The sequence below is a fragment of the Cyprinodon tularosa genome, unplaced genomic scaffold, assembly GCF_016077235.1.
Source record: "Cyprinodon tularosa strain WSP-4 unplaced genomic scaffold, ASM1607723v1 ctg634, whole genome shotgun sequence".
Classification (NCBI taxonomy): domain Eukaryota; kingdom Metazoa; phylum Chordata; class Actinopteri; order Cyprinodontiformes; family Cyprinodontidae; genus Cyprinodon; species Cyprinodon tularosa.
The window spans coordinates 150086-175271 of record NW_024039379.1 but is presented as its reverse complement, the minus strand read 5'-3'; the positions used below and the strand labels follow the sequence as shown (position 1 = coordinate 175271).

The 25186-nt window shown below is 42.2% G+C and overlaps 2 protein-coding genes across 5 annotated transcripts in view; both read left to right on the top strand.

Moving 5' to 3' along the window:
• The window catches only part of LOC119798722 (echinoderm microtubule-associated protein-like 6), an 84771-nt gene extending 76398 nt beyond the window's left edge, over positions 1-8373 (top strand). For 2 of the 4 annotated variants that reach the window (XM_038308298.1, XM_038308297.1), the window contains 12 exons: positions 212-232; positions 708-881; positions 1707-1915; positions 3448-3605; positions 3819-3933; positions 4009-4197; positions 5342-5514; positions 5605-5767; positions 6156-6259; positions 6341-6494; positions 7001-7101; positions 7791-8373. In XM_038308298.1, coding sequence (XP_038164226.1) covers positions 212-232; positions 708-881; positions 1707-1915; positions 3448-3605; positions 3819-3933; positions 4009-4197; positions 5342-5514; positions 5605-5767; positions 6156-6259; positions 6341-6494; positions 7001-7101; positions 7791-7815 — 1586 coding nt within the window. In that variant the 3' untranslated portion in view covers positions 7816-8373. The remainder of the gene's footprint in view (positions 1-211; positions 233-707; positions 882-1706; positions 1916-3447; positions 3606-3818; positions 3934-4008; positions 4198-5341; positions 5515-5604; positions 5768-6155; positions 6260-6340; positions 6495-7000; positions 7102-7790) is intronic. The other 2 variants (XM_038308300.1, XM_038308299.1) reach the window with 1 other exon arrangement.
• A 5356-nt stretch (positions 8374-13729) lies between these two features.
• On the top strand, positions 13730-23200 carry LOC119798726 (NACHT, LRR and PYD domains-containing protein 4-like). Its single transcript, XM_038308310.1, has 8 exons — positions 13730-13852; positions 14350-14465; positions 17985-18204; positions 18285-20079; positions 21264-21437; positions 21759-21977; positions 22071-22117; positions 22263-23200. Exons 1-8 carry the CDS (start codon positions 13756-13758, stop codon positions 22796-22798), a joined length of 3204 nt encoding a protein of 1067 aa, XP_038164238.1. The 5' UTR covers positions 13730-13755; the 3' UTR covers positions 22799-23200.
• The last annotated feature ends 1986 nt before the right edge of the window (positions 23201-25186 follow it).

Below are 25186 nucleotides of genomic sequence, written 5' to 3'. Positions count from 1 at the left end.
TGGTCCCAGTGAGCCTGACTTCAGCAGCTCTGAGAACCTCAGAGAAAAGCTGGATCCCTGTTTTATCTTAATGGTCTGATGACGCGTTCAAGCTCCCTTGAACATTTCAAGCTTTTAGAAAAACTCACAGCAGGTTTTATTTGTTTTTGTTTATTTGTTCATGTGCGTTTTGGCCGGCCTTATTTTCCCCGTGTCTCTCGCAACACGTCAGGTGACTTCAGTGAAATCCCAGGTAAAATAATCCGCCACCCGCCGCCTTTCCCATCACAGCAAACACCCTGAAAACCAGAGACAACCAGAATGATGCTGATGTTTCACACCGGAGGTGTGTGTGACTTTTAGCCAATAGAACAAGACAATTTACATTTAAAATAGGAAAAAAAACAATTGCATTGTCTTATTTCAAGTGCATATTATCCAATTATCCTTTTCTAAGAGTAAAAATATCTATTGTATTGGCAGAGCATCTTATTTACCTACTTAAATTAAGGGTAAATACACTTAATTTAAGAAAGGTTTACTTATTTCTAGATGGTTTTTGCAGTGCAGAGTAAATATGTTGGAAATATCTGGTCTGGTTCTCACAGTGTTTGTCAGCTGCTCACATCCTCCAACTGCTCGTATCGCTCTGAAGCTCTGCCATCATAGTTTGACCTCTGACCTCATTAAAGCTGACATCACATCCTGTGTGGTTTTTCCACATGCAGGTACCAATCCCTCTATCCATGTGTGGGACGCCATGAGCAAACAGACTCTGTCTGTCCTCCGCTCCTCCCACGCCAAAGGAGTCGGCTACTTGAACTTCAGCGCCACGGGGAAGCTGCTGCTGTCTGTCGGTGTCGAACCTGAACACACCATCACTGTGTGGCGCTGGCAGGAAGGTCTGGCTGGTTTAAGATTAACAATGAGGGTTTTAGGCATTTATTTATTCTTTATTCCTGTGTTTTTTTTTTTTTTCAATCCCTTCAGCTTTGCTGTGTTCAATTCAATTTAGTTTATTTATATAGCTCCAATTAAAAAAATGTCAAAACAAGGCACTTTACAATTAAACCAGATCATCCAGTCAGATTGATTCAAAGTTTTCTCTCTAAGGAAAACCAGCTGATTGCATCGACTCATTGACTCTTCAGCAATCCCTCACACTAAGCATGCTTGACGAGCTCCGAGCCAGCTCCCATGTCAGAGGATGAAGAGAGCACATCCAGTTAGTCACAGTCAGAGAAACAGGACTACACTGGAAAACAGAGTGAAAATGGGGGTCCCTATGTCCTCCAGCAGTCTAAGCCTATAGCAGCAGAATTATAGAGATAGATCAGGATAACCTGAGCCACTCTAACTAGAAGCTTTATCAAAAAGGAAAGTTTTAAGCCTAGCCTTAAAAGTAGACAGGGTGTCTGCCTCACGGACTAAAACTGGTAGTTGGTTCCACAGGAGAGGAGCCTGAGAACTAAAAGATCTGCCTCCCATTCTACTTTTAGAAATTCTAGGAACCACTAGTAAACCTGCAGATTGAGAGCGAAGTGCTCTGTTAGGAACATAAGGAACAATCAGATCTCTGATATCAGATGGAGCTTGGCCATTTAAGGCTTTATATGTGAGAAGGAGGATTTTAAATTCTATTCTGGATTTAACAGGAAGCCAATGAAGAGAAGCCAGTGTTATCAGATCAGATCAACAGGAGGTTAAAACCAAAACCTCTCTTTCAGGATCCAGGGTTTGCAGCAAAGCCGGACATCCTGACCGGATCTTTGTGGTGGAATTCAGGCCCGACTCGGACACTCAGTTTGTTTCTGTGGGAATCAAACATGTGAAGTTCTGGACTCTGGCTGGAGGTGCTCTGATGTACAAGAAAGGAGTGGTGGGGACGGTGAAGGACGGCAGGATGCAGACCATGCTCTCTGTGGCCTTTGGTGCCGTAAGTTCTTCTTGGTTTATAACGAATGCCACTTCTAAAAACGTGAGAATGAGTCCTGGTGTTTCCTATGGAAGCAGATTTACCCGGTACCGGCTCCAACTGACACCTGCTGATGTTCATCTGTCTATAGAAACGTCCAAAACAGTCACATGATGTTTCATCCACACACCTTTCAAATGAGGCTTTAGCATTTCTAAAACATATTTCAAAATAATTTTTTAACAAGTATTTTTTTTATAGCTTTGTAAACAAAAATCAAATTTAAAATTCCACCTGACATGTGTGACTCTGTGGGAGTAATGCAACAGCAGGTATTCATTTTTAGCCCCGCCCCCTAATGGCGGCATCATTGGAAACTGGAGGCTCAGACCTTTCCAAGGAGGGGTCAGAGGTCATTGGGCAACTATTTCAGGTGATGTAACCAGCATGCGTTCCATAAGCTGCTCTGTTATTCTTATTTTCTATTCAGTTTGGTGAAATTATTGCGGCTAACGGCTAGATCTTAGGAATAAAGACTTATGCAGAAGGTCTCCAATAATGTAAATCAGCATATTTGTCTGACCAGATTCCCTTTTGTGAGTGGAAAAATGCATTTTTGCACATTTGGCACCACTGTGCCAAAAATTCCATTTCCTCCCAGCACACCGCCCTCTAAAACCTTTGTGGAACAAACCGACTTCAACATAATCAGTCCAAATTTGTTTGACTTATAGTGAAGATGTGGATCTATAAAGTCTGAGGGTTCATCCAGAGTTTCAAATGGGCTTTCATGGTATTTTAAAGTGTTTATTTTGGAAAATAAATATGGTGAGGCTAAATAACCTATAATCACCTATAAATTAGACATGGTGACATTTGAAATAATGGCTCCACCTGAAAAATATTCCTCATCGCCTTTCTGTTATACAAATACAAACTATTGTATTTCCTATTTATAGTTTGGGAGGGCGGAACAGGGTTTACCCAGAATTGTTTGTAGGTGAACGGAGAAACTGGCTGCCACTCAGATTTCCTGTGGTACTTGAACGGGTCGTAGTGGAGATGAATCCCTTTCTCAGTGTGAAGCTCCTGTTTGAACCCCAGCTCAGTTTGAAGCTAAGTTGATCCTTCCAGGGAGAGAAGGTCCGAAAAATCCAGTTTGCAGGATGACAAAACAATGTTAAAACTCAGCTTGACAAAAACTCAGTTAGACTCAGCAAAACTCAGCTTGGCTAGAGTCCCCAAAACTGGCAAACACTCTGCCGCGAGGTAGTGACAGTCAGCAGCTTAAGAACGCTCCGTTAACGAGGAAACCATCAGCAGGTGTGTGAGGAGGCGGACCAGAGGCAGGCGCCTCCTGCTGGAGGAAGGGAGACAAACACAAACACACAGACAGGAGTCCTGACAATTATTATTCAATTGTAATAATAAAATAAAAATCACACAAACAGAAAGGTTCCATGATAGACCAAGCTTAAATATAAAAAGTATCGTATCGATATCGGTAATGCTGACCCTGTATTTACTTGGTATCGCCTACCTCTAATTCATAGAACAACCTGACGTTTACCGGCGCCATCAACGGGGACGTGTACGTGTGGCGAGATCACTTCCTGCTGAGAGTGGTGGCGAAGGCTCACACGGGGCCGGTGTTCACCATGTACACCACGCTGAGGGACGGGCTCATCGTCACCGGTGGGAAGGAGCGGCCGTGAGTGAGGCGCCGCACAGATCCGGGTTTAAAACTGAATCACTGACATGTTTCTAAATACTTTTACCTCAGATGGTTCCTCTGAGGAACATTTAGTTCCACAGCATCAGATATTCTCAGGTTCTTGGTGAAAAAGATGATTTCCTGTTTAGGAACTAAGGATGTTGAGTCTGTTTTGGTATCTGAGGGTTTTTTTCTGGAACTGTCCATCAGGACCAAAGAGGGCGGAGCGGTGAAGCTGTGGGATCAGGAGATGAAGCGCTGTCGGGCCTTCCAGCTGGAGACGGGTCAGCAGGTGGAGTGTGTCCGATCCGTCTGCAGAGGAAAGGTCGGAGCATTTCTCACCTCCACCCTCCTCCTCCTGGAGCTTCTTCCTCACTGCAGCTCCTCTTCCTCCCCTCAGGGAAAGATCCTGGTGGGGACGAAGGATGGGGAGATCATCGAGGTCGGGGAGAAGAACTCAGCGTGCAACCTGCTGCTGGACAGCCACGCCCGGGGAGGGATCTGGGGTCTGGCTGCTCATCCAATCAGAGAGCTCTGCATCACCGCCAGCGACGACGCCACCATCAGGCTCTGGGACCTCAGTGACAAGGTGACCCTCAGTCCCTCACTCTCATGGATTAGAGCAGAACTTTTAATGTCTCTGCTTATTCCATCACTTTTTGCAGCTTAGTTTGATTAAAAAGCAGAAACACTTTGTTCTTTTCTATTTATCTTCGTGCATTGGGTAACTTATAGTGCTGCAACTAACCATTATTTTGCAAATTAATTAATCTGTTGATTATTATTTCAGTCAATCAATTGATAATCTTACAGCCAAAAGAAACTTTTTTCACTTCAGGAGTTTTGGATGGAGCAGATTGACAATTAATGCTCTTTTTAAAGCAGTAATTATAGATAAACATTTTTAAGTGAGTCACTCTGAAGAATTAAGACACTAAAACATGCTATAGCTGACAGTTAGCGATTAATCGATTACTAAATTAGTTAACAATTATTTCAATAATCCATTAATCTGATTCATTGTTTCAGTACTAGTGACTTTAGCATCTTTGTCATGGTTTGATATCATCTGATGCTTTTTATTCAGTCAGGTGGTTTTAGTAAATCTAGAATAAATGTCTCAAGGGAACATTTTTTAAAGATTCACCAGAGAGCGTTTAGTTCAGGATTGGGCAACTCCAGTCCTGTAGGGCCTATAGGGCCCGTATCCTGGAACTTTTAGATAAGTCCTTGACTTACACCTGAAGTAAATAGATAATTAAAAGGACTAAAAGAAGAAACTGACTGCATACTGTGGAGGTAATTCAACCATTTGATTCAGGTGTGCTGGACAAAGGATGAATCTAAATGTTGCAGGAAACCGGCCCTTAAGCACTGGGGTTGCCCACCCCTGGTTTAGTTATTTAATAAATTGGTAGGTTGGATAAATCCATTAACGTCTCACAGATCCACCTGATGCACTGGAAAAAATGGTAATTTTTCTTAAAATAAGTGAATTTTTTCTTGAATTGAGAAGTTAAGTGAGACGCTTTGCCAATGGAACAAGACAATTTATGTTTAGAATGAAATTTAAAAAATTGCGTTTTATCTAGTTATCATACCTACTCATTCAATTGGCAAATCATCTTATTTAGCTACTCAAATGAAAGGTAAATACACCTAATAAAAGACCTTTGTACTTATTTCTAGATGTTTTTTCCAGTGTGTGTGACAGTTTCTCTCTTTGTGCCCAGAAACTCCTGAACAAAGTGTGCGTTGGCCATGCCGCTCGCTGTGTGAGCTACAGCTCAGATGGAGAGATGCTGGCGGTCGGGATGAAGAACGGAGAGTTCCTCATCCTCCTCTCCAACTCCCTTAAGATCTGGGCAAAGAAGCGAGACCGCAGCGCCAGCCTGCAGGACATCCGGTAGGGGATCCAACGACCGGCATTTAAAACTGAAGGAGATATTCCAGGTTCTGTTGATGGAGAATCTGTCTGCTGCGGCTCTGGTTGCAGCTTCAGCCCTGACCGCCGGTTGTTGGCTGTGGGGTCAGTGGAGAACACGGTGGACGTGTACGACATGAGCGCCGGGCCGACCGTGAGCCGGCTGGTGTACTGCAGCGATATTCCTGCTTTTGTCCTGCAGCTGGACTTCTCTGCAGACAGCTGCTACATTCAGGTTTGACTGCGGCTGCTTCGTGTTTTAAATGTTTTTAAAGATAGAAAAAAGATGCAAACTGTGATCAGGTAACTGGAAAGAAATCGAAATCTAGAGAAGTCATTTTTTCTTAAAATAAAATAAAACAGACATTTTGCCAATAGAACAAGACAATTTACACTTAAAATAAGGAAACACAATTGGATTGTCTCATTTCAACAGAGTAATCATATGCAATCCATTGGCACTTAATTTAAGACATTTTTGACTTATTTCTGGATTCTGTATACAGTGCATGTCAGTACCAGCTCCCTGGAACAAGTTCAGCAGAATAAATCATCCATTAGTTTATCTGATAAGCGTCCACATACTCAGACATGTCCTGACCTGCAGACTGTGATGCCTTCAGGTGTCGACCGGAGCCTACAGACGGCTTGTGTTTGAGGTTCCTTCAGGAAAGCTCCTGAGTGAGCAGAGCACCATCGACAGAATCACCTGGGCGACGTGGACCAGGTAACCCCACCTGCCATCCATCCACCCAGTCGGTAACTGTTACCATGGCTCTGAAGCTTCTCTCCTACATCTCTTCTGCAGCATTCTGGGAGAGGAAGTTCTGGGAATTTGGCCCCGGAATGCCGACAAAGCTGACGTGATCTGCGCCTGCGTGTCTCACGCCGGACTGAACGTTGTCAGCGGGGACGACTTCGGATTGATCAAACTCTTTGACTTCCCCTGCACAGAGAAGTTTGTGAGTTTCCATCCCAAATAAAACTGCAGATAATCTGAAACTTCATCATATATTTGAAATATTCAATCGCATGTGAAATATAAGTCTGTTAAATAATGGCTTCATTGGCCCATATTGACCAAGATGTTGAATGGCTCTGTGGTTTTACGCTGAAAGAGTTTCTTTCCAGTTAAATTGGTTTTAAAAGCCAACTGCAGAGAATGGACTCAATGTGCTATCCAACAGAACCTTTCCATTATAGCTAACCATTGGACCAGGACATCACTGCTTCCTGGCTTGTATTAGATAAACTGGGATTAATGGACCAATCGGAAGCAGGCTGGTTGCCCAGGTTACCCTGACTCCCACTGGTTACCCCAGAGGATTTAAAACAATCTTTAACCTTATTGATATTAATGATTCCATGCCTCTGAATGGAACCAGGTGGTTTGATCTCAAACGTTATTATCGTATATTAAATTATGCTGCAGCACATTAAACCAGGTTCTTGTTGTTTCGGGCTGCAGGCCAAACACAAGCGCTACCTCGGCCACTCGCCTCATGTGACCAACATCCGGTTCTCCCATGACGACAAATATGTGATCAGCACAGGAGGAGACGACTGCAGGTAGGCTGATCTTTCATCAGAACCAATTAGCGCCATGCTACACTGACCAGAACCAATCAGAACTAAACAAACGGCTGCTCCAAACGTTGCATTTCTGAATTCTCCCGAGTGGTGCCCGAATTTACACGAGTGAATAAAGTGAATGTGATTGGTCGATTATCAAGGGGGCGGGATTGTTGTGGCGGAAGGTTCGCAAGCAATTTTGATTGTAGCCGGTTTGTGGGAAGCATCATGCTAACCAGTTAGCATCTTAGTGCTAGCAGGTTCCCAATGGGAAATTCCATTGGGACCAAGTAGCACTAAATTGGTGACTTAGAAACGACGCTGTCAAGGAACGCTATGGACAGAGGAAACATGCAAGAGGAGGAGAGTTTAGTGTCGGAGGTCGTGGATGAGTCTCCTCCGTTTCCTTTCAATAGAGCGCTCACAGAGCTCAGAGTACGAAGTTAAAATTTCTATTTTCTGTTGCTGTTGTTCAATAAAAGATTATTAAATATATATTTCTACCTCCATTTGCTAAACATCAGGAATTTATTTTCTGTCGCTATACAAATCCAAATCATTTTTTTTTTGAGAAAGTCAGTCGTATAATACATATTTTCTTAGCAGTAACTGAAAGCTCATTGGCTTACATTTATTTGATCCTCACCAGTTTCCAGGTAACATTTTTAATCTCTGTTTTATTGCAGCGTCTTTGTGTGGAAATGTCTTTAAACATCTGGATCTGAAGCGCCTTAACAGAAGAATCCGTCACTGGTTCTTCCTCCACGAACCGCCCAAGCGACGCTGCTCTGCTGAGGTTTCCAGGTGGTCAGGTGTCTTCCTCTGACTGCAGCGCCTCCTAGAGGTGGAGAAATGTCTGCATCTGTGGTGGGGAAATCGTTGGATCATTGCAGCTTATCTCTACCTGGACTCTGTCGATCTGTTCTCTCTGGTCATTATATGATTTTATAATTAAATTTAATATTAATTAGCTTGTTGCTGCAACATCAACCATGTACAGTAGTAGCCATTCAAAATTTCCCACTTTCCTTGATGGGTCCTTGGCTAATCCTTGGCTAATCTTTGGTTAGTTCTTGGCCAGTCCATGGTTAGTCCTTGGTTAGTCTTTGGCTGGTCCTTGGCCAGTCCTTGGTTAGTCCTTGGTTAGTCTTTGTCTGGTCCTTAGCCAGTCCTTGGTTAGTCCTTGGTTAGTCTTTGGCTGGTCCTTGGCCAGTCCTTGGTTAGTCTTTGTCTGGTGCTTAGCCAGTCCTTAGTTAGTTCTTCGTTAGTCTTTGGTTAGTGCTTGGATGGTTCTTAGCCAGTCCTTGGTTAGTCTTTGTCTGGTCCTTGGCCAGTCCTTGGTTAGTCCTTGGTAAGTCTTTGGCTGATCCTTGGTTAGTCTTTGGCTAGTCCTTAGCCAGTCCTTGGTTAGTCTTTGTCTGGTCCTTGGCCAGTCCTTGGTTAGTCCTTGGTTAGTCTTTGGCTAGTGCTTGGCTGGTCCTTGGTTAGTCTTTGGCTGATCCTTGGTTAGTCTTTGGCTAGTCCTTGGCCAGTCCTTGGTTAGTCCTTGGTTAGTCTTTGTCTGGTCCTTGGCCAGTCCTTGGTTAGTCCTTGGTTAGTCTTTGGCTAGTGCTTGACTGGTCCTTGGATGGTCCTTGGCTGTTCCTCTACTATTCATTTTTAAACATCTAAAATATTCTATCTGTCATGATTTGTCGACATTGAGATCTTAAGAAAAGCGCCATCTCCTGGTCAGACCCTGTAATTCAGTGAAAGGGTGGAGTCAGAGTAAATAAATATGGCTGCCTAGGTGAAGGTCAGTGGCTGGAAGTTGGAGGGGATTTTGCTGCCATTCGGCTGCCTTTTAACTGGGAAGGGCCATTTTGAATGGCTGCTACTGTATAATGTGCACAGTAGCCATGTTGGATTGAAGAGTGGGGCTGAAAGCTTAAATATTTGTTCCAAAATACCTCAAAGTAAAGAGGTAATTAGCTCTGGTTGCTCCAGTTTCAGAAATGTTGAGGAAAAACTGCGATTCTTCCTGAAACTACAGAAAAACTACATTTAATGAGTCCTTCAACCCGACGAGGTCGGATCAAAGCAGAAAAACTGCTTACAAATTAATTAAAAAAAACATCTAAAGATGTGAAATTATAAGAACACCTTTATGTGAACTTAAATGATTTTAGTGAAAAAAGACTCAGAGAATATCAGAGCCGGTTTGATTTCAACAAAAACCTGCAAAATCAATAAATATGAAGTTTGGTGTTTCTGGTTTATCTTCAGGATAATTTTCTGTTGGTTCTGATCCAATCAGCACCTGTGGGAGGTTCTGAACTGTTGCCTGAATGATGAACCTTGAACCAGAGACTCTAAGACCCTGAAATCACCATTTCTCAACAAACTTTTTCTGAAAAAAACCAAACTGATGGTCGGTTTTCAGCTGCTGCATCTGGACACATCTCCCCAAAGTGCCTTTCTGGATCTTTGTAACGATGTTCGTCTCGTTTATTTTGGAGCAGGTCAAGTTTTTATATGTTGTATTTCTTTATTTTTCTAAATCCTTGGATGTGCTTCTGTCTGGTGCTACTCTCTGAATGTTCAACCTGATGAGGCAGAAGAAGCATGTGGCCGTGCTGCTTCTATGAGACTGAAACGAATCCAAAGCATCGTGTTCAGACACAGAGAGAAGAATATTTCCCTTATTTCTGCCTGATGTAAACGTGTGGATGAATTCTCCGTGTTGAATATTTACTGTTACTGTGAAACGTCTCAGACTGTTTGTGTAAAAGGAGCAAAAAGAAAAAAGTCCAACAGGTTTTATTTTGAAATGTTTCTTTATTTTTCTCCATGCAAACACACAGACGCACAAACTGCTGCAGACTGACGCTAAGGTAGATCATCATGAGCCTCAGAGGGAAAAGGCATCAATTTATTCAGAATTGTTGATCTATTGTTGATCAATCTATTATATAGGATTTAATATCTATGTCAGATTTACTGCATATTTTGCAGAGCTTGAAGGAAACTTATAATGAATTATGAATAATTTTCCTCCTGGAATCACGGACTGATCAAACACCTGCAGACTACTTTATCGCAGCGAACATCAGTTTCTTCTTGCAGGAGGTGTAATTGGTTTTATTCTGTTCATCCGTTTCTATTTGCATGTTTTCTAAACTAAATCCAGGCTTTGTTGGGCTGCTGGATAAAACCTGGAACTAAACGCTATTTCTGACATTTTGAATTGAAGAAGCTTCCTGGATGGAAGAGAAACGTCTTCAAACTTGGAAACAAAGTCCAGTGGATTATTTTTTAACTTTTTTTGGAATCGTTTAATTGGTTTTGCTGATTTATAAAATCACTGAAACTCATCAGAAAATCTTTATAGCATTTTTTTTGGAGGAACCTGCATCCCTTAAACGGAGCCGTCCATGAACCTCAGGTCCCTTCAGATTGGAAAATAAATTTCAGAATCAGAAATACTTTAATAATCCCATAGGGAAATTACTTTTGTTACACGCTCCAGTTACAGTTTTACATGATATATATACACACATCCAACTATACAATATAAAGATAAAAAATAAGAATAAAAAGAGATAAAATATATACACATATAGCTCTTCTGTACGTATATCTCTGCATATGTAAAAACTAAATCCAAATAAAGTGAAAAATCCAAGTAAAGTGAAAAATCCAAGTAAAGTGAAAAATCCAAATAAAGTGAAAAATCCAAATAAAGTGAAAAATCCATGTAAAGTGATAAATCCAAGAAAAGTGATAAATCCAAGAAAAGTGATAAATCCAAGAAAAGTGATACGTGGCGTGCAAAAATAGTGCATAAATGTCATTTACGAAACTTTGTTTGCGATCTAAGAAAAATATGTTTTTTTTCTTAAAGTACGTGTAACGTCCTCTGATAAGAATGCTTATGAGTAAGATAATTTGCCAATTGAATAAGATGATTTATTAAAAAAAAAAAAACCTCCACTGTCTTACTTCTACTACATAATATTTAATTATCATGTTTTAAAGACAAATTCCTAATTCCAATTGGAATCTTCTTGTTTTACCTGCTTAAATTAAGTGCAAATATAATCATTTTAATTTAATTTATTTTAAATAAAATTTTGCAAAACATAACTAGAGAGTTTGGATTTTTTTATGATTCTAATCCTTGTTTGGTCCTAAATTAGAAAAGAATTAGCAGATTTCACCATTGTAATGAAAATATTTTAGGGAGCAAACTTCAATTAGAAAGCAGAGATCAGGCAGCGCTGCATCAACCATCAGGACGGTCCTGCTGCAAAGTAAGTACTGCCTCTTTAATTCCTGCTCTGCTTCTGAGTTTTAGGTGCTGCACAAGATCAGAAATCAACATTCCAGATCTGTCCGTGAACCAGGAGCTGCTATAAAATCAGTTTTAAGGAAAATATTTGAGTTGCTCTAAAACATGAAAAGATGAATTGGTTTTAAAAAAGAAACCGTCACGTTTCTACTGTGCTGTGTGATGATTTCCCAACAATAAATGTTCTTCATGGAAGGAATAAATGTCTGAATCACTGATTTGATTTTCTTTATTAACTTTTCTCTGACCCAACCAATGTTACATTCAGAGACCTGAAGGACCAGATCCCCTATAGAATCATTCTATCAGCCCTTTAAAGCTTTTAAATCAACTCATTTCATGGAAACCTTTTAATCAGCTTTCATGAAATGAGTTTTCTCTTTCGTGTGCCAAAGTTACTTCCGTGATCTATGTAAAATTATCAGCTGAATGAAATGTTTGTCTGCTGTTTGGCTTGCAGCAGTTCTCTTACCTGGTTCTTCCTGACCTTTCATTTTGCGCACCTGGCTCCTCTGCTCCCCCTTCTACACCTCTCCCTCTTTAGACTGGCAATCAAAATGGATTATAAATTCAAATAATGCCTAGAAACCTAAAAAATTTTAACGATTTACTAATGATTCAGTAAATTCAAATATTGGTGTTGAGTTGTGGTTTTAAGATAATCAAACAAACCCGTCTCAGACCCATTAGAGGACCTCACTAGTGAACATTTCACCAGCACACCATTAATAGGTGCAGAAATCTGGCTGAACATTTCAGAAAACACCTGAATGCAGATAAAGGAGCTCCATCAGGCTTGTTTACTTGTTTTTTGTTTTGTTTATAATTTCTGACAAAGCAGAACATAATTGAAGAGGTTAAATAACCAATTTTACAATAACACATTTGTTTGTTTTTTATTGTAAAAAGCACATACAGTATTAAGAAACAACTCATATTTTAGGGCTGCTTTGATCAAATTAGGGTTTTCTCCATCACCCCCAAAAATAGGCTATAAACGCCTCCTGCAAACTGCTGCGCCAATTCTCCATATTTCCTAACTTAGACTCTCAATCCTCTGCGCGCTTCCTCATTTCCCAAAGAGATGAAGCGGAGCAAATTCAAATGAGGGCGCACATGAGCGCGTGTGGAGCGACATTTGTGCCTTCTTCTGTTTGAGCAAGCAGGATCCAGTCCGCGCGCTCCAAACCGGTCTGGTGCGCGCGCGCTCATCTCTAAAAACCTCCGCGCGTTTTCCCGCTGCGCTCTCAAACTGGTTCCTGCTCGCTCCAACAGAAGGCTCACATGTATAGGATTTCCTGAAAGCGCGTTCACGAGTCTACGGAAGCCGGCAGACCAAACCAGATGAAAGTGCGCATTCAGCTCGGCAAAGAACTCATGCTCTTCCTCAACACTGAAGTCCTCAGACATTTTTCTTTCGTTGTTTCTTTCTTTGCACAGGTAAACAGCACATTTCTTCTTCTACGCTTGCATTATCGGCAGAGCAGACGCTGAATGCGCACTTTCATCTGGTTTGGTCTGCCTGCTTCCGTAGACTTGTGAACGCGCTTTCAGGAAATACTATACACTACTGTTTATGCTCTAAAAACATTCTAAATGACTTCGTTTCGAGTAAATTCTGGACGCTACCCACTCAGGACACTTGGAATACATTGGACGAGCAGTATGGAGGAATATTGACACGTTTTTTGTGGACTTTTATGGACCTTTCTGCCTCGGGCGCCATAGACCTCCATTATTTGAATGTCAGCAGACAGCAAGAAGCCTCCCAGATCTCCAGATGCATTTGAGATATCAAAAAAGTACTCCAGAGTGTTGTTCAGCATGGGGGTGAGTAGAAAATGAAGGCTAATCATGTTTTGGGTGTACTATTCCTTTAAGTACTTTAATGAGATTTCAAAGCAATGGTATCACTGGTACCTCCAGTATTTCAAATTTTATGGTTAGTTTAAAGAAGGCAGTTTTCAGTTTCCATTCAACTGCAGCTACAACCAATTCTAATTTGTTTAAATTTACTAAATGTTACTTAAACCATTGTTGTTGGGTTTTTTCTACTCATAATAGTTAAGAGTTTGTTCCTCTCAGTTCCTCATGTTGTCATCGTGTGTTGAATTGTGTGTCTGCAGGTTGTCAGGCTGTCTGATCTCAGAGGAAGGCTGTGCTTCTCTGGCCTCAGCTCTGAGCTCCAACCCCTCCCATCTGAAATGAGAAACGGCTTGAATAGGCAGATATTTTCAGGACTTCATGTAAACAAACCAGAATTTAATGAAATCTGTTTTCTGTCAGGTTCCATGAAAAACAGAATCTGGAAAAGCCTCCGGATGAACAATCAGAACCTACCTGTGTGTCCTATAAAAGTGGCAGGTCAAGGACACCTCCTTATAACTTTAGATCTCCCAGCACTTCATCCTCTGAGAGGTGAGCTGGATCTTACTGCTGTAACAGTCAAGATTGTGAAATGTTTACGTGTTTAAGGTCAGCTCTACTGATAGATTCTAGAGAATGCCAACAGAGTGTCAAGCAGTAATCAAAGCAAAAGGTGGCTACTTTGAAGAACCTCGAATATAAGACATATTTTTAGTGTTTTCACACTTTTTTATTAAGTAAATAATTCCACATGTATTAATTCTTAGTTTTGATACCTTCAGTGTGAATCTTTCAATTTCATAGTAATGAAAATAAAGAAAACTCTTTGAATGAGAAGGTGTGTCCAAACTTTTGGTCTGTATTGTATATGTAGGAAATGTACTTTTTCCTATATACAGAAAAAAAAATATTTTTAATACTTATTTATAATACAAATTTGTTGCTGTTTCTGAGCTTGAACATTAATGTAAGTAAACATTAACCGTACCAGGGATTAATGCCAGATATCCCCTCAGAGACCTTTATTTTGTGTTTGTCTCTGTGAACAGAGAAAACAAGATCAAATTGTTCCTGGTTCCTCCACAGTGTAGACCTTCAGAATCCAGAGACTCCCAGGGTTTGCCCTGCCCCGCAACATCAAACCCAGCTGGACTCCATATTTACGGTCTGTACATGTACAGGAACTGTTTTTCCACAGGTTCCCTATAGTCATTAGCATGCTGCTATTTCAAGACCAGAAGTCTGTTTTACTTAGCAGGTTTGAGAAACAAGAATTAAAATCCTCTTGAACTTGAATTGCTCTAGCCTGATCTTTGAAACTTTCACAACAGCTGTTGTGAGTTAGTTTAATCAACTTTGAGTAGGTTTACTTGGAGTCAAGCATGTGTGTAACAGCTATGAAAAACCACTATCAGTGGAGCCCATCTTTAACGAGTCACCGTGACTACAGGTAACATGAACTGTTGCCTGTTTCACACCATGAAACTAGATATTTATTGAAGAATTAGAAAAAAAATATTGTATAATTTTGTTTTTTAAAGAAAGATCAACAGCACTATAGCTGCAAAGGACAGGGGCATGGAGTCTTAGACTATCTTAGACTTGATTGGCTTTGTTCAAAATGAGAGTAATCCAACACATTCTCCTCTTCATACTTGGGACCTTGGGCTGACATATTGAATGTGAAGATATTACAGTATTTTCTCACAACCCTGTCCTCTCTGACCGCTTTTTAATAACCGTCAGGATTCATTTAACAGAGCTAGATTTAGAGACTTAGACTCATCTTCATTTATCCTATGGGTTTACTCCTTCATGGTAATTATGGTTCCAGTAGCTTATATGGAGTACAAAGAGTAAAGTTAAAGCAACATGCCACTAAAAAGTAAAAATACAACAGTCAATATAAAGGAGTGCATATGGGGGAAAAGCGTATAAAAAACGTTGTAAATATTGCCTTTAGATATAAAACTATCTGCACAGTAAAGAGACAAGGAAAGACTACACAGTAGTTGACTTAGAATACTGCACTTGTACTGCAGAGATGCACTGACCAGATAATTTATTTTATTAAATTTTTTTAACAGTGTCCTGTCTGGCGATGTGGCAATAAGAATAATTGAATAATAAGAAAAACACACAGTCTCAATCATGCCTTCCCACCTTAGTGCCCCCACTCACACCCCACAGAAGATGAGCCAAAAAAAAAGGGGCAGACGCACATTCACACATAACACTCACATCCAATAATCCCAGGACCAAGGACCCGGCAGAACCCGTGGTTGGTCCCGGGATTATTGGACGACCCAATAAGTGAACCTAAAATCCAAATGGGGGGAGGGGAGCAGTGACACCGCCACACTAACTCATCTCGTTCCTGCTTCAAGCCCGGTCCAGCACCCGGACCAGACCACCCCAAGCAAAAGCCCCTGAGATCAGGCCCACATGCCCCGCACAGGCCACCCAACCAGAGCTTAACACCCCACCCCCCCTAAATAATTCACCCATCCACTTCTTCCCCTCAGTTTGCTACACGCCCCTCCCTCCATTCTCCTCTTCAGCCCCCTGCCAAGACCACGTACCAGGCCGCCCGCTCTTCCTCCAGGCTCCAGACTCCGGGCGGCAGTCGGAGAACAGGGGTGTGAGGAGACCCCAATCCTCCGGACGCCTGCTCAAATGTGGTGTTGTTGCGTTTTGCTCTCAGGTGTAATTAAAACTGGGAGTACCAAAAGGGGGTGTCCAACACAGTCCACCCCCCCTCTGGGAGATAGGCGGTGCCAGCGCACCCCCCCCCCCCCCCAATCGACAACCCAGAACCCTCAATGTCTAAATGCGAGAAGGGGTGGGGCCAATAAAAATAAGCCCAGACCTCGGGGCCCTTGACCCCCATCCCCCTAGACAATGCCCTACATAGATGTGTGTTGTGACGTTTCACTTCCCATCTAGAAACTTTTTTCAGTGCCAGAAATAGGGTTGCGTTTGAGGCTTTATAGAGTGGACCAAAGACAAAGTCTTGTTTTGGCTTGAGAAAAAAAAACTGTGCAAATGGAACCAGTCTAGTTCAATTTGCATGTTTTCTAAGGATGTGGGATTACGCTCCCTGGTGCATTTAGGGTGCAGCAGTCTGGCACTGAAGCAGCTCTCCAGTTCTGCAATAGCTTCATGCATGGGGTGGGAAGCATTGAAATGTCTCTGACATTTGATTGAGTCTACACTAACTTGAGAGGGTTAGTGCAGTTAGCCACGTCTCCAACAGGCATAGAACGCTAGCCTCTCGATAGCATCTTTCATGGTGAGTTCAAGCCGCAGCTCATCAACCTTGTTAGAGGGAGATCTGACGTTTCCAATGAGGACGGATGGGATGGTTGGTCTGTACCTCCTTACCTGGTGGTATCAGCTGACTCCCACCCAGCTGCCATGTCTTTTCCTCCTCAGCTCGAGGGGGATATGGGCTCGCTCTGTGGGCGGGAGAAAAGTAGAGCTCCGTAGTGCGAGCAATTGGTCTGGGGGATAAACGATGGGAGCCTGGTCAAATATGCCGACTCCGCTTGCAAAGAAGGCGAAAAAAAGAATGAAAAACAGAGTTTTCCAGACAAACGAGAGCTGCATTATGTTAGAAATATTATGAGAAAGATAGAAGTCACACCAAAAACGGTCAATGGTCTATTGTAAAGGGATCTTGTTTGAACCCTGACCTAAATCACCTAAAAAATCTTTAGAGAGATGGAAAAAGCCACTTGGAAAAGGCAGTCTTCAAAGCCAAGAAAACTGAAGCCATTTAGTCGGAAAACAGGTGTGCAATGAAATATAAAATTGTCATGCTGGGATTAAGATGCCTAACCCACATGCAGAGAACACTCAGGAGACAAAGAAAAGGTTCAAAGGTTTATTCACAAGTTTTACAATTGTGCACTGGAACTGGGTTGGTCCAACTGGTCACGGGGGGATCACCACTATGGAGAACAGAGTGATTAGAGGATTTCCAGGGATCCAGTAGTTTGTCTGATGATCAAGTTAATACCTGCTTCGGGGGCTGAATATATCAGCAGGAGGTGGGTACCCAGAGGGTCCAGAGGTTTGTCGGCAGGCAGAGGGCTGAGGGCTAAGGCAGAGACTGATTGAGTGCGGACAGGCAGATTCCAGAACTGAGTAACTTCCAGGTTTCAGGTTTTCTGACAAATCTGGTTCTGTAGGCAGAGAGAGAGAAATAAACTGGATCAGGCAGGTTCACACAAAAACACAGAGAAAGATCAGGCAGGTTGGCTCAGGTCTAGCTGTACCATTACTGGCTAACGCTCTGGTAATGGAGTGTCAGTCTCCGCCTCCTTAAGTAGGAGCCTCCTGATGAGCAGATAGAAGACAGGTGTTGCAGTCAGCTCATGCTCCCAGGAGATCTCGTACGCCCTCTGGTGGAGAAAAGTGGACAAACCTCCAGATCCCAACAAGAATAAGGGGAACAAACAAACAATTTTGTCCAGGCTTGTTGCGTGACTTTACTTTTTAAAATCATTCTGTTGAAGCATGGGTGAAAAACAGTATATGATTCTCATTGGTCTATTTTCATAGTTTTTATAATCAATTACTTTTGTCAGATTCAGTTTTTTTCTGTGGCCATTGTGGTTTTTATTTAATTAATCAAGGGGTACTGACAATTTTGTCCATGTGTAAATTATTTTCATTGAAGCTCCCGGAGGAAAAAATGATCACATATGTGAGGAATGAGCAGAAGGAGATCCAGAAGGTACTGTGTCCAGATGACCCAGAAAGTCAAAGAGATGATACGGAGGTGTTAAAAGATGAGGATGAAGATCAGAGGATCAACAGCAGAGAAGCATTGATGAAATTCATTATGAACTTTCTCAGGAAGATGAAGCAAGAAGACCTGGCTGACAGTCTACAGAGCAGTAAGAGAGTTTCCCCAGTGATTTAACCTGATTTATAAACAGATTAAGACATGCATATAATCTATTCTTTATTCTTTTAGAAATCTACACAGGACTGTTTCAACATAAGTTTAAATCTAGTCTGAAAAAGAAATACCAGTGTGTAGTTGATGGCATCACTCAAGCAGGAAGTCCAACCCTTCTGAACCAGATCTACACATTGCTCTACATCACAGAGGGAGGAACTGGAGAGGTCAATGAAGAACATGAGGTCAGACAGATTGAAGCAGCATCCAGGAAACCAAACAGACCAGAAACAATAATCAGACCAGAAGACATCTTTAAAGTACCACCTGGAAGAGATCAACCAATCAGAGCAGTGATGACACAGGGAGTGGCTGGCATTGGGAAAACAGTCTTAACCCAGAAGTTCACTCTGGACTGGGCTGAAGGCAAAGCCCACCAGAACATCCAGTTCATATTTCCTTTCACCTTCAGAGAGCTGAATGTGCTGAAAGAGAAAAAGTTCAGCTTGGTGGAACTTGTTCATCACTTCTTCACTGAAACCAAAGGAATCAGCAGCTTTGAAGACTTCCAGGTTCTGATCATCTTGGATGGTCTGGATGAGAGTCGACTTCCTCTGGACTTCACCAACAAGGAGATCCTGACTGATGTTACAGAGTCCACCTCAGTGGATGTTCTGCTGATAAACCTCATCAGGGGGAAACTGCTTCCCTCTGCTCTCCTCTGGATAACCACACGCCCTGCAGCAGCCAATCAGATCCCTGCTCATTGTGTTGGCATGGTGACAGAGGTCAGAGGGTTCAATGACCCACAGAAGGAGGAGTACTTCAGGAAGAGATTCACAGATAGAGGGCAGGCTAACCAGATCATCACCCACATTGAGACATCTAAAAGTCTCTACATCATGTGTCACATCCCAGTGTTCTGTTGGATCACTGCTACGGTTCTGGAGGATCGTTTGAAGACCAGAGAGGGAGGAGAGCTGCCCAGCACCCTGACTGAGATGTCCATCCACTTCCTGGTGGTTCAGACCAAAGTGAAGAAGGTCAAGTATGATGGAGGAGCTGAAACAGATCAACACTGGAGTCCTGAGAGCAGGAAGATGATTGAGTCTCTGGGAAAACTGGCTTTTGATCAGTTAAAGAAAGGAAAGCTGATCTTCTATGAATCAGACCTGACAGAGTGTGGCATCGATATCACAGCAGCCTCAGTTTACTCAGGAGTGTTCACACAGATCTTTAGAGAGGAGAGAGGGCTGTACCAGGAGAAGGTGTTCTGCTTCGTCCATCTGAGTGTTCAGGAGTTTCTGGCTGCTCTTCATGTTCATCTCACCTTCATCAACTCTGGAATCAACCTGATGGGAAAAATACAAAAGACCTTTAAGCACTCTTCACTCTTTCAGAAACCTAAACTAAACTCTCTTCACCAGACAGCTGTAGACCAGGCCTTACAGAGTCCAAATGGACACCTGGACTTGTTCCTCCGCTTCCTTCTGGGACTTTCACTGCAGACCAATCAGAGACTCCTTAAAGGTCTGGAGACTCAGACAGGAAGTAGCTCCCAGACCAATCCGGAAACAGTTCATTATATCAAGGAGAAAATTGTTGAGAATGTTTCTGCAGAGAAAAACATTAATCTTTTCCATTGTCTTGCTGAATTGGATGGCCATTCTATGGTGAAGGAGATCAAACTGTTCGTCATTTCTAACAGTCTCACCCCTGATAAATTATCTCCTGCTGAGTGGTCAGCTTTAGGTTTTATCTTAGTGTCATCAAGAAAAGCTGACAGAGTATTTGACATGAAGAAGTTCTCTGCTTCAGAGGAGGTTCTTCTGAGGCTGCTGCCAGTGGTTAAAGTCTCCAACAAAGCTCTGTAAGGACACTGATTGTTACTGTATTTGTTGTTGATGGACTGCCTCTACCATTTTCCGTCACTCTTATCCCAAGCGGGGTCACGGGGAGTTCTGGTCCATCCTGGACAGGTCGCAGTCCATCGCAGGGCAACACGGAGACAAACCACCATTCACGCACACACTCACCCTTCCTTTCCTTTCGGCTAGCATACAGTCTCAGGGTGCTAGATTTGTGGTGGAACCCTCACTGCTTGGTTAGAAGCTTTTGTGTCTTACCGTCTGTGGCCTGTATCTCATCCTTTGGCCAGCTTACTATTCCTGCAGAGTATCTAATTACTGGCAGAGTTATTGGCTGATAGTCCGATGGGACTGTACCCTTTGAGGGATCCTTCAGGATCAGGATTGTGCGCCCTTTGGTTAGCCATTCAGGGTGGTTCCCATCTCTCAGCAGCTGGTTAATTTGTACTGTCAAGCGTTCATGGAGTGCCGTGAGCTACTTAAGTCAGTAGGCATGTTAATGTCAGAGCCCAGTGTTGTTTAGATTTTCATACCTGAGACTATATATATATATATATATATATATATATATATATATATATATATATATACGCATAAAACTCCTCTATATAACTCCTCCTCACCGACCGTGGACAGTCTCCCGTTTTTCCTCCAAGCTCGGGTCTCCTTCCTGGGAGCACGAGGGTTCTGCCAGTATCTTACCTGTTCCTATAACTTCACTTTTCTGGACCAAGATGCCTGATGTATTTCCAGCGATCTGCTGTAACCACTCCTCCAGTTCGGGGGTTAGTGCCCCAAGGACCACGGTCAACAATGATGCCTTGACCTTCCAGGTTTTCTCCAGCTCTTCTCTGAGCCGCTGGTATTTCTCTCGTTTCTCAAGTTCCTTTTTCCCGATGTTGCAGTCACTTGGTATTGCTATGGCAACCACTACGGCTTTCCTCTGCTTTTTGTCCACCACCACAATCTGTGGTTGGTTTGCCCTTACCATTCGGTCCGTCTGTATCTGGAAGTCCCACAGGATCTTGACTTAGTCATTCTCTACCATCTTTGCTTTTTTTTGCAGTTTTGGGGCTCCTATATATATATATATATATATATATATATAGGAGCCCCAAAACTGCAAAAAATATATATATCAGCCTTGGTGGATTGTTTTAAATATTTTTTCTCTCTGTCCCCTCAGACTGAGTGGTTGTAACCTCTCAAAGAGAAGCTGTGCAGCTCTGTCCTCAGTTCTCAGCTCCCAGTCCTCCAGTCTCAGAAGACTGGACCTGAGTAACAACAACCTGCAGGATTCAGGAGTGAAGCGTCTATCAGCTGGATTGAAGAGTCCAAACTGCCAACTAGAAACACTTAAGTAAAGTTTAAATCCTTTTTTTTATTTGCTTCCCTTTTATTCCTTGTGATAACTTACCGCTGTTCTTTCTCTCAGCTATCTTAAGTACTTTAATGAGATTCAAAAGCAATGGTATCACTGGTACCACCAGTGTTTCAAATTTTATGGTTAGTTTAAAGAAGGCAGTTTTCAGTTTCCATTCAACTGCAGCTACAACCAATTCTAATTTGTTTAAATGTTACTTAAACCATTGTTGTTGGGTTTTTTCTACTCATAATAGTTAAGAGTTTGTTCCTCTCAGTTCCTCATGTTGTCATCATGTGTTGAATTGTGTGTCTGCAGGTTGTCAGGCTGTCTGATCTCAGAGGAAGGCTGTGCTTCTCTGGCTTCAGCTCTGAGCTTCAGCCCCTCCCATCTGAAAGAGTTGGACCTGAGCTACAATCATCCAGGAGAGTCAGGAGTGAAGCTGCTGTCGACTGGACTGAAGGATCCAGAATGGAGACTGGAAGATCTCAGGTATGAAGGAACCTGCTGCACCGAAGGCCTATCAGAAAAGGACGAGTGAGAAATGTATATTATGACCATTAATGAAAATGAACTAAACCGTGTGTTCACGCTCAAAGAGACTGATGGTCTAACTCCTCCTCCTTTCAGGGTTGAACCTGCTGGAGTCCGATGGATGACACCAGGTCTAAGGAAGTGTAAGTTTGTCATTTAATCCATGACAAAAGAGCAGCTCACATTTAACCATCTTTAAACTCACCAGTTACTCTTTCAGGAGTCTTCATCAAAGAGAAAATAAACGATCAATAACTGCAGCTGGATTGTGTCTGTTCTCTTTGTCAGATTCCACTCGGCTTTCAATCGACACAAACACAGTGAACAGAAACCTCAGAATATCTGAAGACAGAAGGAAGGTGGAACATGTTGAAGAGGTTCAGTCCTATCCTGATCATCCAGACAGATTTGATTACTGGCCTCAGCTGCTGTGTCAAAATGCTCTGACTGGTCGCTGCTACTGGGAGCTGAAGTGGAGAGGAAGAGTTAACATCTCACTAAGTTACAGAAGAATCAACAAACAAGAAAACTGTTGGTTTGGATGGAATGATCAGTCCTGGAGTCTGAGATGTTCTAATGACGGTTATTATGCTTGGCACGATAACAGACCAACATTTATCCCCTCCTGTACTTCCTTCTCTCCTTTTTCCACCTCCTTTAACAGAGTAGCAGTGTATGTGGACTGTGCTGCAGGGCTTCTGTCCTTCTACAGAGTCTCCTCTGACTCACTGATCCACCTCCACACATTCAGCACCACATTCGCTGAACCGCTGCATTTGGGACTGGGGCTCCTGTCTCCTGGTTCCTCAGTGTTTTTGTGTTGAGTCTACAGAGTCTAAATGTACGGTAAATAAATTAAAAATCCCTCTTGCATTTGTCAGCCAATGGTAGCAAAGGAGCGCTCTGAAATTAACAGTATTAGCCAATCAGAAGAAGAAGGGGGTGGGTCTTGGGAAAGCGTTTGTTGCTCAAGTCGCCAGATAGATTGTGGTTCAGTGCTGAAGTTCTACACAGAAAGTCACCTTGCGCCGTTTACTGCTCCATTCAACGGAGAGACGTATTAAAAATCAAAAAATAAATAAATGAAACTTTGTGTTTGGAGAGAAGAATGATAGAGAGAATTGCACGGAGGGCACAATGCAGTTCATGAACTCCAGGGAAGATGTCAGGACCATAGATAAAGGTCTCAAAAATAAATGGCGCTGGGCATGGCTGGAGGAGACAGGGCGAGATGGCAGGAAGTTTGGTCAATCGGGCACTTGCTTCTGCACGCTGGGATCCAGGAATGCTTAGCAGCATAACTGTATATCAAAAGGAATGCGGTTTATGCAAGTGGTAGATATACAGTAGATGCACTTTTGCCATCTTCTGGCCGTTTTCGGTATTGGATTTTCAAAAGTCAAATATAGTCTTCATTTTTTTTTTTTTTTTTTTTTTGCTTTAATCCCTGCATTGAAATCTTGAGGAATTGAGAAAATTAAATGTGAATAAAGCTTTTTTGAAAAAAGTTATTTTTTTATTTATTTCCAGGTTCCAACATTGTAAAACAAGCATTGTCTTATCAGTTAGGTCATTTTTATTTTAGTCTTTAATGTTTAACCATTTTTTCTGACTACAAACCTGACAGCAGTAATATCAGATATTATTTTGAATAAAGTGATAATTTAATTTAAAAAAATGTTCACAACCAAATTTTCACTGCATCATTTTGTCTTATTTCCCAGTTTGATTTTTTTCTGCACTCCTCCTGACATTAGAGCAGATCTAAAGTTCAGATTAAAGGTAGTTGTGTAATTATGCCCTCCTAAATCCCTGCATCTTTTCTTCTGCTCCTCTTCCCTCCAGTTGTTCTAATTATATAATATAATCTATAGTTAGAGACGGACATTTTAAAAATATTGCTCCATTTATTTTAAAAAGAATGATCCAGAAAATAAATTCAGTTTAAAAACTCAGATTGTTTTGTGGTTCTACCCTTAAATGGTTGAGAAGGCAGGAAATTTATTTTTCTAGATATGCATGCAGCTCTTTAACGCCCTCCTTGTGGCTCCCTGGAGTCTTCACAGTCTGTCTTTGACTGTGCAAGGTGTGCAAGTTCGGTCATTAAAGTGGGGATTGGGGGTTTTTAACAACTTCCCCCCTTTAACGACCGACCTTGCAAAATCATAGACAGGTTTCAGATATTACAGGCTAACAATGGAACCAAACGACCCACTCATCAGTTTCAATTTTTATGTTTCCAAGCAATACAAGTCCTTTTCTATATAAAGCCTCAAACTCACTGCGAATCCAGACATTTGAATTGAGAAACATTTATGGAAGGGAAGTGAAACATCCTGCTGGGACTTACTTCATGGCATATACCATGGACTCCTGGAAAAAAGGGGATGGTGTTTTTCACAACGTTGTCATTGGAGGATATTGAAGATGTTTGGATTTTTGGTTTTATGATACTCGGATTTATCCTGTTTGGATTTGGAGGATACCTGATGTATCTTCCAACACATTTGGAATATTGGATTTCACCATGAAAGAGCCAGCAAGACAAAGACTCAAGGCTGAAGGAAATTCCTCTGCAGCCTGCTCTCAAAACAATAAGTGTCATCCTGGATTCGACGTACACCCTTTATCTAATCGCCCCTGGATGTTATGGTGACAGGGCACAGAAGACCGCTCCCCCCCTCCCCTACCTGTGAAACATCTGTGGATGCTCTCATGTTGTTAAACTTTCATCTTATCAAGGACATTGCCTGTAGGGCGACAGTGGTGTTGGAGTTTGCCCTGAAATCCAAGGGTTGACGGTTCAAGCCCCGACTCCAACTTTCAGTGTCATTGTGTCCTTGGGCAAGACACTTCACCTGCATTGTCTACTGATGGTGGTCAGAGGGCCCGGTGGCGCCAGTGTACGGCAGCCCTGCTTCTGTCAGTGAGCCCCAGGGCAGCTGTGGCTACAATGTAGCTTGCCACCATCAGTGTGTGCGTGAATGGGTGAATCGATGTAGTGTAAAGTGCTTTGGTCAAGTCTCCTGACTTGAATAAAGGCGCTATATAAGTACAGGACATTTATCATTCACGGACAAATTGAATGCACTCATCATACACACACAACTTATTGACTCCATGGGACTATGCCTCCAATGTGATCCTCTACTTAAATGTCTGTCTTGTGTTTACATGTGCTTTATTGTGTGAGATTTTATTAGATATCTCAA

Bases quoted from the DNA above. Each gene is read 5' to 3' on its own strand.
- LOC119798726 (XM_038308310.1), top strand. From the start codon at position 13,756: ATGAACAATCAGAACCTACCTGTGTGTCCTATAAAAGTGGCAGGTCAA. The intron at 14,466-17,984 runs GTCTGTACATGT...TTTTCATTGAAG, and splicing joins AGCTGGACTCCATATTTACG to CTCCCGGAGGAAAAAATGAT. The intron at 21,978-22,070 runs GTGAGAAATGTA...TCCTCCTTTCAG, and splicing joins GGCCTATCAGAAAAGGACGA to GGTTGAACCTGCTGGAGTCC.